Source organism: Andrographis paniculata, unplaced genomic scaffold (assembly GCF_009805555.1).
Source record: "Andrographis paniculata isolate CXL003 unplaced genomic scaffold, ASM980555v1 Contig62END, whole genome shotgun sequence".
Classification (NCBI taxonomy): Eukaryota; Viridiplantae; Streptophyta; class Magnoliopsida; order Lamiales; family Acanthaceae; genus Andrographis; species Andrographis paniculata.
Window position 1 is genome coordinate 4,545,055 of NW_026137598.1, and position 18,141 is coordinate 4,563,195.

The 18,141-nt window shown below is 32.8% G+C and overlaps 2 protein-coding genes across 2 annotated transcripts; one reads left to right on the forward strand and one right to left on the reverse strand.

Annotated features, from left to right (window-relative positions):
• Nucleotides 1-330: 330 nt before the first annotated feature.
• LOC127260783 (mitogen-activated protein kinase kinase kinase 1-like) lies at nucleotides 331-4,839 on the reverse strand. The gene is made up of 9 exons (XM_051288703.1): nucleotides 3,611-4,839; nucleotides 2,757-2,841; nucleotides 2,593-2,655; nucleotides 2,314-2,471; nucleotides 1,934-2,006; nucleotides 1,778-1,837; nucleotides 1,218-1,328; nucleotides 793-1,012; nucleotides 331-675 (listed from the first exon to the last, which is right to left on the reverse strand). Exons 1-8 carry the CDS (start codon nucleotides 4,690-4,692, stop codon nucleotides 800-802), a joined length of 1,845 nt encoding a protein of 614 aa, XP_051144660.1. The 5' UTR covers nucleotides 4,693-4,839; the 3' UTR covers nucleotides 331-675; nucleotides 793-799.
• Nucleotides 4,840-9,433: 4,594 nt separating this feature from the next.
• LOC127261314 (uncharacterized) lies at nucleotides 9,434-17,975 on the forward strand. Its single transcript, XM_051289615.1, has 5 exons — nucleotides 9,434-10,451; nucleotides 10,542-11,260; nucleotides 11,340-11,429; nucleotides 16,684-17,475; nucleotides 17,563-17,975. Exons 1-5 carry the CDS (start codon nucleotides 10,370-10,372, stop codon nucleotides 17,677-17,679), a joined length of 1,800 nt encoding a protein of 599 aa, XP_051145572.1. The 5' UTR covers nucleotides 9,434-10,369; the 3' UTR covers nucleotides 17,680-17,975.
• The last annotated feature ends 166 nt before the right edge of the window (nucleotides 17,976-18,141 follow it).

Genomic DNA, 18,141 nt, shown 5'->3' on the forward strand with positions numbered 1-18,141 from the left:
AAGAGATGTCGAAATGGGCTCGTGACTTTACCCAAAAGATACTCGTCTAGTAGTAACTACAAGTTCTTACAAAAGAAAAAAGGAAGAATAGATAACATAATTAGTTTGAAAAGTTGCAAACTCAAGCTCACTCGCTATTTACACTTGGTATGGATTCTACTCTACAACACTACTAATCTAACACCTTCACAAAAATAACAAAAATACATACATTTATCGGTACAATAATAAACCCAAAGAAAAAGCAAAAGAAGAGAACCTCTCTTTTTCTTTTTCGTTTTCTCCCCTCCTTTTTGGGATGACACTCACAGACAGTGACAGAAGGAACAACCCCACGTGCTTTTGGTCTTTGTTTTTTTTTTTCAAAATGTGATTTTTGGTTCACAAAGATCTCCCCCCAAACACATATAGTTAGTTAGTAGTTCTTCTGCATACCAAATGGGAGGGAGGATGATCAGCTGCTTACCACATTCTTGGATCTTGATCTTGTCTTTGTAAGAAATAAATGAGAGTGATCATAAAGTACATCATTCAGCTGCTGGTTGGTTACACGCAGCATTCCAAACGAGTTCTTACAAAGATCTTTGGTGGCGACAGCTGCGTGATTCTTCCTGGAGGCCTTTGGACAGGTGGAGGCCTTTGGACAGGTCTGGATCATTCTGAAGGTTTTGCCTCCTAACATGTGTATGATCAGAGGTCAAATACAAAAGGACAGAAAACAGCAAATGACAAATGCTGGTGGCCAAAAGGTCATGTGAAAGAGAATCCTAACTTAAAACTGATGATACTTACCTATCTATTACCACGTGGCGTGGCGGTGTGGAGATTGCATGGAGATGGGAGAAGTGGGAGGTGGCTTCTTAACAAATGGATGGTCCAATAGTTGAGCAGCAGAGGGACGTTCATCGGGGTTAACTTGCAAGCATTTGAGAATAAAATCTTCGGCATCTCTTGATAAGGTATTGGGTATGGGAGGAAGTTGTCCCCGACCAATCCGAAATAGTGCTTGCATCTGTCGTGCAGAGAAAGGGGTTATTTAATACAGCCCCATTTCGGAAGAATATGAGAACAATCTAGGGGGTTGAAGAATGCAAGAATCGACATGTAAGATAAACGAATAACATATACAAGTATATCAATTTTTCGACCCAAGTTCAAAATTCCTATGGATGTGTAACAATAGTTAGAAATCAAATTATCCATGTAATTGTACATACCCCTTCCAAATTCGAGTAAGGAATTTGACCAGTTAACATTTCCAGTACAGTGCACCCAAGGCTCCAGATATCAGCAGCAAGACCATAGCCATGGCTCTTTTGGTTCACAACCTGACAGGCAGGATATCTTGTTTTTAGCTCATAGCAGCTTCATAGTTCACAATAAAAAGCTGAACAGAAAGATACGATGATTTTTTACCCTTATATTTCAGATTGTCAATATCCTTGAATTCATGTTCTAAGTTACTGATATAATAAAAATGGTTTGATTGCCTGTTTGGTTCTACATTATATGGAGAAGCTAACAAAGAAGAGTTATATTCTATCTTATATGTAAATATGGGAGCAATCCCACTAAGAACTAATAATGCTTCATGGGGTAAGAGCACAGTTCAATAAGATGTTATATCCTCAAGTGTTAAATAATTGAGTTACTGAGAAGTATGATTTTGGGGATAGGCAAAGATGCCCACATCAAATTCCTAATCGTCTAAAATTCAATTTTTTTGAAAAAAAAAAAAAATTGAACCAAAGTAAAACAGCCGAGCTAGGAAAGTCACCTCTGGGGCCATCCAAAATGGTGTGCCTTTGCAAGATTTTATGTCATTCAGCTTCGTAGACTGAAAAATACAAGCAAAAATATATGCAAAGATCTTTAAGAATACAAATAAGCATATGGTTACAGAATGAAATATATCATTTGTCACGAAACCTACCTTAGCCAATCCAAAATCAGCCAGCTTAACAGAACCACGTACATCTACCAATATATTGGCACATTTGATATCCCTGAATAAAGAGGAAAACTGATTTCAGAGAAAATATAGAAATTATTAAAATAACTAGACTCTAGCATTTGCATTTCGAGCACATTCTTGGACATTGCTATATGTGCATTGACATCAAAATGTCTAACCTCAACCATGATTTAGTATATTCCAAAGGAGGGTAAAATCTTACCCAAAAAAAAAAAAAGAAAAAAAGAAAATCTTGCCTCATTTTCCTCAAGGAATCCATACTGTGGAAATGGAAAAGACAATGCAAGGAAAAAAAGTGTTTACAGTGGCAACTAGAATGATAAGATAGGTTGAGTCACCTGTGGACTACATTTCTGCAATGGAGGTAATTCAGCCCACTCAAAATCTGCCTTGTATATGCAGAGACTTGCGTGTCCCTAAGCTGATATTTTCCGTACAGCCTTGCAAGTGAACCTTTTGTCACAAGCTCAAGGAAGATATACAGTTTAGCATCATCCTGAAAAGGTGTCGTACAAAACATGCTATGAGAAAACATGAAAGTTCCTCAATCATACGCAGTAAGCGTGACTAGGAAAACAGATATATGAAGGTGTTTCCTTAAGAAATTAATGGTATACTTTATCAGTGCCCAAATAGCGAACTATGTTCTCATGCTGAAACTGGCTAAGAAGGGATATCTCCTGCATGATGAACATCATATAGAGGAGAAATGTCAATCTATGTAAGAGTTGTCGAAGCATTATAATTTGAAGAGCTGGAAAGCATTGTTAGCTGTTCTGACTTGTTCAAGCTGGTATATGCTTTGCTGGCCTTGGTTACCCTGGTCTAGTAATGATACCTCCTTTACAGCAAAAAAGAATCCATCACTGCAGCAAATTACATGAAATAAATTTGTAATCTGCTCAAACACACAAAGATTGCACATGCTTGTATACAATCACTTCAAATAAAATCCTTACACAGGACTGCACAGCCAAGAGATAAAGCAATTTCATGCCAGCAAGAGATAAGAATCTATATTGAAGAAAATTGAGTATATGTATAAGCTTATAACTTCTTCAATTCTCACTTAATAAGCGTGAACTTAATTGCTACTTGTCAAGCCATATAGTGTTTTCAGAATCACATTCGACTAACCTTTCTGGCAATACTTTAATATATGTATAAATATCATTCTGGATTATCTACTATTGAATTATTCTGTTCACCAGACTTTGTATGTTATTCAACAGATTTTTATATTGTTCAACAAACAAGCATTTAGCATGGTTCAACAAATTTCGTTTACAATTCAAAAGGTTTCTTAGATGGTTCAATAGATTTTTTTCGTAGCCTAAGCAATCAATCACCATTAAATTAAAAACTAATCATGCTATTAACAATAGATACATTTGACCTTGCACAATTCAAAAAGTGCATTGTTAAGTTATCATCGAATTAAAAAAATAATAAGTACTCAATTATAACTTGATTCCAACCTATTTTTTATGTGGTTATACAACAATTTTTATACCGATCAAATTCATCGAAAGAAATTCAGCAAGTGAATGTTGTGTGAGTGGGAGCATATGTATACGAATGTGCAAACAATCTACCATAAGGCAATTATACTTATTATGACGAGGAAAGACTTACTCAGTGAAGCCCTCATAGACAGTCCCAAAGGATCCACTTCCAAGAAAATCACCCTTCTGCCAGGACTTGATACCACATCTTAAAGAACCATTTGGCGACACATAATAACCATTTTCGTCGTTCAAGGAATCCGTAGGTATCTCCAAACCAACACCCTTATCCCTTTTCACTGAATCCTCCCTCTCTTCTTGCTCTCCACTATTATATCTCCTTTCAACATCCACATTTTCTTCAACTTTGTCAATCAAATGGCTGTGGCTAATGACATCTCTCGGAGACTTCGAATCCTGACCCTCTTGAGGGCCGAATCCTTTGAATATATCCCAGGTGGAGCTAGTATCATCCACAATCGAACGCATCTTCACAGGTGGAGGAGCCAATTTCTGTGGACCAACAGCACTTACAACCTCTGTTATCACTTTGTCTTCCTCAACAGTCTCAGAGTCCAAAATCAACACATTTCTATCCTTGGCTGTATCATCATCTTCACTTAACCCAGCTCCGATGCTGTCCACTAACTCACCTGAGTCACTTGCATTTTCCATGACTGTAAGCAACTGTGGAGGCACCAATTTCGGCGGCCTAGTGCCGTTAATTCCATATCCACTAGAAGCAACTACCTTATTTTGCACATTACCATTGCTGTCTCGACAACAATCTGAACTCATCACATCCCTAGCATTGTCTTCGCCATTATCAGCCCTAATTCCAGAGCGAAAACTGTCCGACACCTCACTCGCACAATTCCGGTCACCAGAACCCCAAAAATTGCTCGAAGGAGATAAAATCTTCCTCGCCTCCCAAGCCGCCACAGGAATCGAGAAGTCGTCGAGTCCGAGACCGAGCTGCTGGAAAATATGATCCACCTGTCCTTCAATTCCTTCGATACGGAAGCTGGTTCGATCGGACAACGGCGACAAGTCCAGCGACCTCGTTTTGTAAACCGATTGATCGCCCGAAAACGATCTGGAAGACGAAGACGAAGACGACGGTGTAGCATCGGCGTCGTAATCAATGTCTTTCCTGGCGTTCCGCCGGTCGAGCCGCGGGCGTTGCTGCCGTTTATGCCTGGAGCCCATCATCCTTCATCGATCAAAACCCTCACAAACGTGGAATCTGTGCGTGTGCCTGCTAGGTCAGTGAATTTTCAGCAGAGAACAGCCGAGAGGAGGAATGGATTCGAAGACTTTTGAGCAAATGGACAACTGCGAATCAGTCCAAAACTGAAAACTCCAAGCCCCAGGGTTAGGACATAAAAGGAAATAAAAATAAAAGATCAGACGCGGTTACACGTGGCAGATTCTGGTGGAATCATAGCAATTTAGGATCTCCCAAAAGCCTCCCGCCAAAAAGGAAAAAGGCAAATAAACAATTAGCTAGTGTCATCAGGTTGAGTTTTTAAATGGATCAAAAACTCGACTTCTTTATTTATCAAATTATTTTAATAATTTTTTAAACATATTAGATTATTCGATCTGACTAACACGAAATTAATTCGTTTGTTGATTTTTAAAAAAATTAAATTAAAATTTTTTACATATCAAATTATAATTAAATTATCAATTCCCAAAAACTAAAAATACTAGTTAATAAAAAATAGTTGTACACACATAAATAATAAATAGTAAAAACTAATAAAAATAATATATTTAGATTATATTCAATGTAAATTAATAATTTTTTGAAAAAAAATATATAGAATTAAAATTATTCTAAGTATACAATAAACATATTAATTAATATTCTTATATTATAAACGGATTGTCGGGTTCGGATTTTGAAAACCTCAATCCTAACCCGAGTTTATTATCGTATCAGGTTTGTGTCGATTTGTATACATAATCGAATTAAAATTTTTGACTCAAAATCAATTATTTCATATCAAATTACTGTATGTGTCAATTTTTGGCTTGAGCATGATTTTTCATTATGGTAAATATTTTTTATGGTATACATGAAAAATTATATTAGTAAAATAAAAAATAAATATTATATTTTATGTTGAATTTTTATTTTTTTGTGAGCATGTAAAATACATATTATATTAATGTGTGAATATTATATTTTTAATAATATTTATGAAACATAGTTCAGTTATTTGTTTCAAGGATTTGATAAGATTTCATGAGATTTGGATTTTAAAATTCCATTAAATCCATGTTTGGTTCAAAAAAAAAATAATGGAATTTAAAATAATGAGATTTAAAAACATAGTCCAAAATCCTACAAATGAGGGATTTATTAGTAATGAGGTACCCTATTACTTTTAAATCTCATTCCATGGGATTTTAAATTTTACTTTTATATCCTTATATAAAAAAATATATTATATATTATAAATATATTTATATAAAATTAAATTAAATAATTTTAAAATTAATTTTTATTTGAATTATATATTAAATTAAATTAATATTAATTTTTATGGTACAATATTTTTTAAATAAATTAATAAATTCATTGTTTTAAATTGTTATTTATTATAAATTTTATTTAAATTATAAAATTATCAGGATGACAATAAGTCGGATTCAGCCGGAACTGAGATCCGTCCCGAATATATATATTGTTAAACTTTAGATCCAAATTGGATTGATTATACCAGATCCGGCCGAAACTATACCCGGTAAAACCCAATGGATCTAACAAATCCAATTCTTTTTACGATTTTTAAATTTTAATTTAAAATTACACATGTACCGATCCGATATATATTATTTATGTATTGTATGAAAAAAAATATTATAATAAAATAATAAATAAATTAAACTTAAAAAAATATTTTTAATATAATTATATTGTTAGAAATTATTTTTTGTATATGTATAGTCGATATATTATTAATATTATAAATCGAGTCTAGGTGCGGGTATGGTCGCTTAGACCCTAGACCCGATTCGGACCCGATTAGAATACCCATAATATGACCCGGATTAAGATCTAATACTCAAATAATTGGACTCAACTTCAAATAAATAGGTCGGGTTCGAGTCGGGTTTCGAGTTTACGATAACTTATTGTAATCCCTATAAAATTATTAATACATTTTCAATTCATATATATTATAAAATTAGATGTTTAATTTATCAAAATAAATAAAATTCACATGGACAATTATGTCATTTAGAATATGAAAAATCAAACAAGACGTGAGAAATATAAATCCCACAAAATTTTACCAACCAAACATATGATAGGATTCTAAATCCTAAATATAATAAATTCCATCATATATAAATTCTCAATCCCACAAAAAAAAATCCATGAACCAAATAGCCCATAAAGAAGTGTTTGATACAAATAATGAAATTTGAGAAAAAAAAAAGGAATGTAATTGCAAGGAAAAAGAATTAATAAAATTTTGAATTAATTATTTTGTTTAATAAAATAAAAAATTCAATTAAAAAATGTACAAATATAGAACTATCTGGATGAGTCGATAAAAGTAAATGACTAATTAGACAAAATAGTTTTAACGAGAGATAATATACGAAAAAATATTTTGGTTACATTTTTGTTTAAATAATAAATTATATACGATGATTTATAAGATTATATTTTAATATATATTTTTTAAATCATAAAAATTAAATATTTAAATAATTAATTAAATATGATATATTTTTCTAAAAAATTGAAATAATATATTTTTAAAATTATAAAAAATAAAAAATAAAAAAGATAAATATACTATAATATTTATTTCTCTTGATTTTTATAGATATGAGATAAAAATATAAACAAAAATAATTTATTTTTCAAAAATCAATTCAAACAAACAAAATAAACGAAAATATTTTTATTTCTCAAATTTCAATTATTTGTATCAAACACATTATAAGTGAATAGACTTTCTAATAAATAATACTTCATCTTTCCAAAATTATAGTCTGAAATGTGTTTGATACGATATTTTTAAAATATTGATATTATGTTGGTAGTGGGTAAAAAGTACAAAAGTAAAAATTATTTTACAGTAATATGATTATTTATGAAAATAAAACTATTATTTTGGACGGACAAAAAACGGTAAATAATTAAAAGTTTTTTTTGAGTCAAATTAATTGGACGGAAAATTCAAAACGAACTCTGGCTTCACTTCCAAGAAATTTAAATAACAATAATAAAAGACTTGAGTGAATATTGAAAAAAAAAACAACTAATGGTACGGATTTGCCATATTTAGCTTATTTAGGTTTGACATGTAAATTTAAAAAATAAATATTTTATTTTAAAAATAAACAAAAATAAGAGGATAATTAATTGTATTTTAAATATTTTAATTAGTAATTAAAAAAAATAAAGAGAAAACGTAATAAAATTAGTGACATTAAGGGTATGTTTGTTTGAATGATTTGACTAGATGTCTACTATTTTTACAATATTTTTTTTTTTTCAAAAAAATATCAAATTGAACACTTATTTTTTTATGTTATATTAAAATTTAATTTTATATTCAAAATATCACATCAACGCTTAGTTATATCACATCATACAACTATTTAAATTTAAAATTTTTAATATTTAAATTTCAACTCAAAATTCAAACCCTCGAACAAACACACCATAATTATAAATAAATATGAATAAAGAATAATAATTAAATATTAACTTTTTTATTTTTTTTAAATATAATAATAGAATAAATTTAATCAAATGACGAAAAAGTAAAAAAAGAAAAAAGAAAAAAAAAAAAGATAATTAAATGTATTATATCAATATTTTAATATGTTGAGATATTTAGATATTGATTTTAATAAGTTTAGATTTAAATTTTATCTTATCTAATCTATATTGTTTTAAATTGTTTAGATTTAAATATATTTTTATTTATTTGGATAATCATATAATACAAAATTTCACGTTTTCATAAAAAATTTTAATACAATAAATATATAATAATGTGTATTATTGATTTGTAAGAAATGGAATTTTAAAGTATAATATGAATAATAAATAAATACGAGTGTGTTTGTTTTATATTTTCAATTTAAAATATTTTTTAATAATATATAATATTAAGGGTGTGTATTTATTTTGTAGCTTTGATCGAAAGAAGTTTTTTTTAATGTAATGTATAAAAAATTGTGTAGATAATATAAAAATAATGAATATATATATAGTATATTAATTATTATTATTTTTTTAAATGTGTAAAAAATTTTGTATATAAAAAAAACCATATATTAAACTTCAAATAGAAATGTATGCATTATATATTATACTTCTATATTTTTATAATATTAAAATATATATATATTATTATTTATGAAAGAATACAAACTTTTAGATATAATTAATATATATTAGTTTATAAGGTATTTATTCCAAAAAAATAAAATAATAATATAAAATATTAATTGTTATATTATGAATATAATTTTTTATGATTTTTTTAAAATTAAAAACACAAAATAAACATATTTAAATAATTATTTAGATTGTTGTTTTTAGGAAAGGTAATAAATTAAATTTAAAAATAAAAAAAATAGTCCCTTATTTAATTAATTTAAATGCACGAGATTTCATCCCACGGTATCCTTAATTATCACGATTCACGTTTTTTATATTCTTCCTAATCCTTGGTCCAATATAAAATGACGACTTTGTCCTCGTCCCGATTTTAATTAAGGCAGCTTCCTAATAAATTATATTTATTTAGGTTAAACATATCTAATCTTCCATTAATTAATTAATACAAATACTATATTAAATAAACAAATTAAAATAATAATAATAATAATAGGGCAGGCAAGGCGAGGCAAGGGCATTAAACAGAGTTTTTGTATTGTATCGTATTGTTCAGTAGCCTATAAAAGCACGCACGAGGTCGACCAAGGGAGGCCAACAGACAGACAAACTTCCTCGAATACAATACAAAGCGAATAATATATATACACACACGATATCCATACAAAAATCTCCATTGCCGAACATACATATAGAATCCTCTTCTTTCCTACTGGGCCGCATCGAATTCACGAGATTGGGATAAGGGAACGGTGCTTTGTTTGGTTGATTCTGTTGAGAAAATTGCGCTGAATATAAACAATTAATCGGCCAATTACGGTGCCTTGGAGGCGGCGAGTGCCACGGACTAGGGTTTTTCTTCAACACAGGGAGGCAATTTTCTTCTTTTAATCGCGGTACAGATTGTGTTCTTTTAGGTATTTGATTCAGTCGAATGTTCTCAGTTATTTTGGCGGACTTATAGAAACTGGTTCTGATTTCTGGAAAATTTTCGAATTAGTGGGATTTGCTTTTCGGTTTGTTGTTGGGTGGGGTTTAGGTGCAGGTATATTGACTGCATTTGGTTTTATTTTGTTCGTGAGGCTGGTATTTATTGATGAAGGATTGATTTGGTTTGAGATTTTCATTGCATGGGAGAAAATCTTAGGTGGCTTTTGTTAGAATTTATTATTGCTGAGGTATCAAAGTTTTTCTTGGCTGTGTGAGGGTGACAGGTCTGATTTATAAGTTGATTGAGTAGAGAAAAGTAAAGTGATAATGAGGTCCTTGCTGCCCTGGATAAATCAATTCTGAAGTTTGTAATTTGGAGATTAGACAAGCTGTTGCTGTGCAGACAATAGGGTTGAATGGTACGTGAGTTTGAGAATTTGGTACAATTGGTTTTGTTTGGGCGTCGAGAAAGGGGCAAAATTGGATATCGGCATTTGGCGGTGGATGCTCGGTTATTTAAGAAAGATTGATCCTTTTTTCCTCTCATTTGATATTATGCGATAATGTATAACAACTGTCATGGAAAGAAGTGAACCTACATTGGTACCGGAATGGTTGAAGAAAACTGGAACTGTGGGCAGTGGCTCAGCATCACATTCAGGTAAATATCTTATGAGTTAGATCTCTAGAATCAAAGATTTGTAGTTGCTGTCTATGTAGTGATTTCAACTGTCTTTTTAATTATTTTTAGATAGACCAGCTGCGTCGGACCTTCTTCGAAGTAAATCATTTGCGAATAGTAATAGTGACTTTGGTGGATCTTCTAGTTCTGCAAAAGCAACCTCATCGTATTTTCACCGGAGTTCTAGCAGTAATGGTTTTGGGGGTCAGAGGTCTCGTAGTAATTTTGGTAGGAATCGACACCCCAGGGAATATGATAGGAACAATACCAATGATAAGCTAGATAAGAATTCACGGGACCGCCGATTTAGGGACTTCTCAGATGGACGTGGTGACAATTTGCACAATGAATTTGAGAGAGTTTCTGGGAAATGTGGGAGTACCTGGCATAGGAAAGTTATTGCTGAGTCGAGCAGTAATAGCAATGGATTACCTTCCAAAGGAAATTCGATTGGTCAGGTCAGCAAAGTAACATTTGAGAGAGAATTTCCATCTTTGGGTGCTGAAGAAAAATCGGTCGGTTCAGAAGTTGGAAGAGTTCCATCTCCTGGCTTGTCTTCTGCCGTTCAGGGTTTACCTATCGGATCCTCAGCTATTAATAGTGATGAAACTTTGACTTCGGTGTTAGCAGGGGTTCCGGTTTCAGTTGGAAGCACTGGAACTGGCATGTCTTCCACGCAACAAGTTGCTCAGTCAGGTGTAATGCATGTGGCTGTAGGGACACCATCGAATCTTAACATGGCCGAGGCTGTAATTCAAGGCCCTAAGTGTACTCAAATAATTCCTCAGGTAGATCTCAATCTCTCTTTACATAAAGATGCTTATGGATTTGCTAATATTAATTTTTTTTCCTTTCTTATTTTATTAGGTATCTGTGGAAACTCAGAGACTTGAAGAATTAGCGATTAAACAGTCCAGGCAATTAATTCCTGTTACGCCGTCCATGCCAAAACCTTTGGTAAGACTTTCAATATTAATTGATTTGGATTTTGCAAATTATGTTTTTCCATTTCTAGTTTATGGCATCTCTCATTTTTTTTTTATTTCCTTTACTTTTTCTTTTTTTGAGCCATTGTTTATCTGGTTAATTATTTGTTATTATTATTGGTAATTGATTGAAGTTATCTAATGTTTCATATGATCAAAGGATTAGTGAAATAATTACCTTCTATTTATTTGCTTCATTATAACTGACACCACCCCGCTGGGTAAAAGTTGTGGGTCATCAATATTTCATATTGGTTCAGTCATTAGGTTGATTTGGTGTCTCTTCTGGTTATAGTGATGCTTATTAGTTTTCCACTGTTATTAATGGTATTTAGAATGTTAAAAGCATGCTGCATGTTACTAAATGATTTTCAGAACTCTAATGTTCCAGCTTTTTTTTCATCTTCAGTAAGGGAATGATGTGTTGTCTAGTTGTATAGAAGTGGAATAGAGCGTTAAATGATGAGGATATGCTAATTATATAGATTTGGCTAGTCATATTCTCCAAATATTCAAACACCCACATCTTTTTGGCTGGAGAAATGCCTCTTGGTTGCCTTGTGACAGAAAACGTATTACATCCATAGCCTTTGTGTATAGGTCTACTCTTGCTAATGGAAGGGTGAGGAAAACACATCAACCTCACTCACATTTGTCTCTGACCTATTATCTCAAGTTTGGGGAGTTTTTCTGCTGTAATTTTATTCAGTTCATTTATTTGTTGTATTATTAATCTAATGCATTTGAATGATTCCATCCATGACACTTCCTCATATCAACACAAAATATCTATATGTAGCAACTCTATTGAAGTACCAGCTGCATTCTTTGCCCAATATATCTCACCTGACATTAGGAAAGAAATAACTTGATAACTGTAACGAGAAACTAACTTTAGGATATTTCAATATAATAGTTATCATTATTTGCAGTTGGAATGGTTTGTACCCTATTTGTGCTCCACGTTTTTATAATTTACCTGGTCACCCCTTCATCTATTACTGAATAGTGAATTGTTAAATTATTTTTTTCCCCATCTAAGCAACAAGTAGCTATTGACTTGATTTGACAACAAAATAATCAAATGGAAGAAAAGAGAAAAAAAAAAAACAATCTGTTGATAGGAAGAAAAGCGTAAGTCATCAAGAGAAATCCCTATATTCAATGCAGCCAATGCTCTCTTTGTTTGGAATCCGTTGTTTAGTCTTAATCTTAGAATGTGCTGTGCCTTGGCTTTCTCATGTTATTCATTTGTTTAAGCCCTTTTGGGCTTTCTAATTGCCCTTGGATGCAATTCTTCTAATTTCATTTGCCTTTGCTTAGTCTACACAGCTTTTCACTTCTATGATTGTGAATCTTTTGAATTTCTCTTATTTTCTTTTCTCATTGTTGGCTCACTCTGTTGAAGTTTCTTTCCTTTCCTCTTTTAGAACGACAAATTTGTTTTATTTTCTATATGAACTTATTCTTCTTGCTGTTGGGGACATTCTCCCTGTAGTAATTTGTGGATCAGTTATTCTTAGCTATTGGAGGCTTTATTTTTCATGTTCATTGGACTCATCAATTTTTTTTATCGTATCAATTCTTTACTCCAATTCCCTTTTTCTTTTGGTTTTGTCTTTATGCACCTGAACTTCCTTTTTTTTTTGTTTTTTTGTTTTGTTTTGCACCTAAACTTGTGGGTTACTCTTCATGCTTATTGGATCTATGATTGTTTCGCCAACTTGTTTGATGTGGTCAATTGCTTTACAGTGCCTTTGTGCTCCTTGTTTTGACGTTTGCTTAAACCTTAATCCTGCTTTCTTAGCTCTTGACTTGGCAGAAGGATTTTTAACATGAGTTTGATTCTTATCGAGCTTATAGTAAAATTATGATAAATTCTTTAAACTTGACATAAAGAAGCAAGGTTGTTTATTCTAAAAGCCTACTCAACTCGAATGATATTGTTTATTTGAGTGGTTTGATTCGTCTGCAACTCTATTCTCTAGGAAGGAGGTTCAATGCGCCTTTTTGGCTACTTGTGTGTTGATGCAAATGAGGGTTATCTATTTTAATTGCTTCGACTTTAGGATTGGCATTATTTGAATACATAGTTATCAATTTTGGATAGCATTAAATAGTACCTGTAGCAGGGTGGCGGGGTGATCACTATTCGATAGCTTAAAATGATACATATAGAAATGCTTATATATGCAAAAGTATAATAAATATGCATAGATATATTGTATAGATTAATCTCATAGTTTATGCTAGTAACATAAAATGTTAAAATATACAACTATATGTAGTTATATATGCTAAAACAATTGGATTACTACTATAATAAACTTTTTACCTTTTTTCACTTTCCTCGCTACTACTCTTGATAGAAAATAGTTATGAATCCAATTTAACCCACACGTTTCTTTCTTAGCAAGTGGATATGTCATGAGTGCGTAAGCCCACCACAATAGAGCAGCGGTGGTGGTACTATCACCCACTATTGAATACTATGTTTGAAGAGTGGCTGATGTTGGTTCATGAATAATAATTCTTGTGGTATTAGATTGGCTTACCTTGTTAGTTTTTTGTTGCAACCTAGGATCTTGATTGACTCAAATTCATAAACTGTGCTATAGGCTATACATTGGATGTCACTTGCCTTGGGTGCAAGTTGGAGGTGTAATTCTTTTTATATATAAATCCTCTCTTACTTGTTCCACCTTTTTCAATCTCATCTTCTGAAATTTCCACTGCTATTTGAGAGTTCATAGAGTTTATTGGGCCATTTTATGAAACAAGTAGAAATGAGCAATGTAACATGACAATGATGGCCTAACAAACCATAATAGGGGCAAGTAGAAATGAACGAAGAACTCCATCTACACCTATATTAGAGAGGGGAGGATCTCTGCAAAGTAAAGCATAAATATGAAAACAAATGCTATTTTTCTATGGAACTGGAGGCCGGGAACAACTATTTGAAGTTTGATTCAGATGAATTAAAAAGATTGACAATAATTGACAAGCATTGTAGGGGCCAAATGAAGCCCAATTTATTTATTTATTTATTTTTCCCTTCTCATCTAAAACAACAAGAAATTTTATTGCTATTGGTGCCATTGAACATGTACTTTAGAATTTATAAGAGCGTACATGCTAGAGCTATTTCCGAAAGTTACTTACTACAGATTGAGTATTGGTATAATATGCCATTCCGTGTTCCCACCAAACTCTCTTCATTTGAGATTGTTCATGCGAGTTTGTGCCCAGCACTACTATATTATTAGCTCAGAGGTGTCTTGGGTGGCCTCTATTTCTGAATTTATTCAGCGGTATTCATATCATGCTATAGCTAATTATTGGGTGGGTCCAGCAGTGTATGAGCAACAACTTCCCCTTGTACCTGCATCCGCTGGATTTTCCATGTATTCCATCTGAAAAGTGTGGTTGGCAGAGCTCTGAGGAACCCTCTTGATGTCATCGACACATCACCTTTTAGCCTGGGTGCTGTGGCATTACATGACCTGAAACTCCTTGTTGGATCAAATGCTAGTTCAACGGCATAGCCTCACTTGATGGCACGACCTTGATGGACATTGATGATGTGTGCAATCAAATTCCTTTTTTTTTTTTTTTTTTTTTTTTTTTACATTTTTAACCTTGGGGATAAAGTTATTTTGGAGTGGGTTGGTGTCGGTAGGAATAGCATAGGGTTAAGCTGGCCTACCTCTCACCACCACCCGAGCCCACGATGGCAGCTTCACTGCCCATATGGATTTATACCCGTCAGGCCAAGTTAGACTCAGCTTACTTTGGTCTTCTTGTGGACTTAACAATAATGTGTTATATTATTACTTGTTGCTTCCATTTGAGTTCTTGTTTAGAGAGTGAATTACATTGTTGTGATGGCTATGGATGTGCAGGAGCAATATCCTATAGGTTTCTTTTCGTCACTTATGAGTAACCCTTTGTTGACTGCCAATTATAAGTTCCTTGTATGCTAAAGGGGCTTTAGTTTGTTCATCTTTGAAAATTACTGAAGGAGTTTTAAATACTGAGCCCAACTTATCTCTTAGAAGCGAAACATATCAAAAGAAACCCGTGTTTGGTCTGTAGCCTTGATGTAGATCAGCACTTGTTGCTTCTCACTCTATCTGGACATAGAATTGCCGATCTGATAAGAGCTATTATTGTCCTCACTATTCTGTTAGATTGTGCCATGCTTCTGACTTATTGGGTTGACTTTAGGTTTGGTGTGGCAGATGAAGTCTTGTTGCCTTGGTGCTGTTATTTTGGAGTGTCAGACTTTAGTCCAATGCCTGAATTGCCTTCCTTTTTTCATCTTTTTATATCTAAGATATCTGCTATTATATACAGGGCATATAAACACAGATACTGACAAAATAAACTTAAAAAAAAAGGAAGGAACTTGAGTAAATATGAACCTAAAAGGCTGTAAAGATACTCTGTATAATGGAGTTATTGATCACATTGACTCTGAGTTAGTTGATTCTATATGCTTCTGTGCCTTAGGTAAAAATAACATTTATTTAGTTATTATAATTTTGAAGCATGCATATATGATGAACTGTTTTATATTAGATGTCATCCTTTACTACATGCCAGTCCTATCTTTTCGGTTTCTTGCTTTCAAGGGACCTTTTATCTCAAAGCACGGACTATCATGACAAAGTTTACAATGCATTTCCAACTGTCTAAAGAAAAAAATATTTAAGTTCTGCGACTCATACCTACGTTTCCTGGATCTAAGTTTTTGTAACTCTTTTTGTCTAATGTAAAAGTATATTTTATATGCAACTACAAAGTTTGTTGGTGAAATAAAAGATAATTGCTGCGTCTGAGGTCGTCAAATGACAATGATGGATATGAGATTTGTGAGGCTTGGTTGGATCTTTTTTTTTAAAAATTTTATATACACAAGATTGTAGAAGAAATATTTGATTGTTTAAATCAAACTCAAATCATTTGCCATACTAGTAAGTTTTAGCAAGCAAATTAAATAGCCTGAGGCTGTTTCCTGGGGCTTGAGCTGCCATCTACATTCTTATAATAATGAATCCTGGAGGCGCCATTTACTAATATAAATCTGTAGGTTGACTGGTTTATAGAAACTTTTGAGGAGTTTGTAAGTCTAGTTGATTTTCCTTAGTATTTGTGTTCCACTGATTCTTTGGAACTTTGATGTCATGTGGATAATTGTGTTACGTTATTATTTGCTGCAGGTGTTCAGTTCATTGGATAAACAGAAAACTAAAGTGGGTCAGCAACAGCACCCTGTATCATCTTCATTTGTTGTTAATCACCCCATTCAACGTACAAATACTACTGTGAAAATCGATGTCTTGAAGCCCTCAAACATGGGAAAGCTCCAAGTTCTCAAACCAGTGCGTGAAAAGAATGCTGCTGATCCTGTCAAAGACAACTTGAGTCCGAGAAATGGTGCCAGATTAGTAAATTCTATTTCTAAACTTGCATCTGTTTCCACTGCTCCTACTTGTGCTGCGCAAAGCCATGAAAGTAAGCCTGCATCCAATCTGCCGGAGAAGCGACCCAGTCCTCAAGTTCAGAGTCGAAATGATTTTTTCAATTCAGTGCGGAAAAAATCCATGGCAAACTCCTCTTCTGCTGTAGATTCATCTGTCAGTATCTCTTCATCAGACCCGGACAGTAACAACAGTGACACTACCGTGACTGCATCTGTTTCAGACAATATTGCAGAAGCAAATGCAGTGAGTGCTCCTAATACTTCTCAAAGTCACAGTGGTTCCGACAATATAAATTCAGGTGGCAATACAACTGAGGCGGCATGCCTCACGAACCTCAATGGTAATGACGATACTTGTTCTGGGCAGAAGAAGCATGTTAAAACTGGAGACAAAATCCCTACATCGGATCCTATATTCTCTGAAGAGGAAGAGGCTGCATTTCTACGTTCTTTGGGCTGGGAGGAAAATGCCGATGAGGATGGTCTTACCGAAGAAGAGATCAATGCATTTTTCAGGGATGTCGCCAAGGTACTAAAATCACCTACTAAAATTTTGTCTTTCATATTTTTTAATCGTATTCAATACATTAATCGGCTCCCTTGTGTCCACAAGCAGTACATCAATTCAAAACCATCTCTCAAAATACCACCACGAGTTGACCCAGAATTCTTGGTGCCTTTCAAGCCGCATATTGTGGGCATTCGTCCATCCAATGCAAAGCTGGAGTCTTGATTCTCTAAATGTGCGCCATCTTATTTAGATCCCGACGAGGTGCGTAGCGTAGCATACTTTCCTACTAATAAGTTGGCGATGAGTTCATACTGGTTTTTGATTAGATTTTTGGAAAAAAAAAATTAGTGAATAGAGGGGTAGTAGGGTTATGATTTAATGATTTCATTTGAACAACACCCTTTCTAGTCCAAATCTTTGAAAGAATCTGGACAAAACTCGGAAGCTTTGATTAGGTTACTTTTGGGTTTTAACATTTTCTATTTTCTATTTTATCTAGTTTGATGTTTGTGTAATAAGTTTAATAATTATATTATCTGATTATAATATTTTTGAATTGGGCTAAAATAGAGATAAAACCAATTTTGATCCTATATTATATTTATATTTATATTTATAGAAAAATATACAACTCAATTTTTAATATCAAATTACTATTTCTTTTATAAAAAAATTTAAATAAGT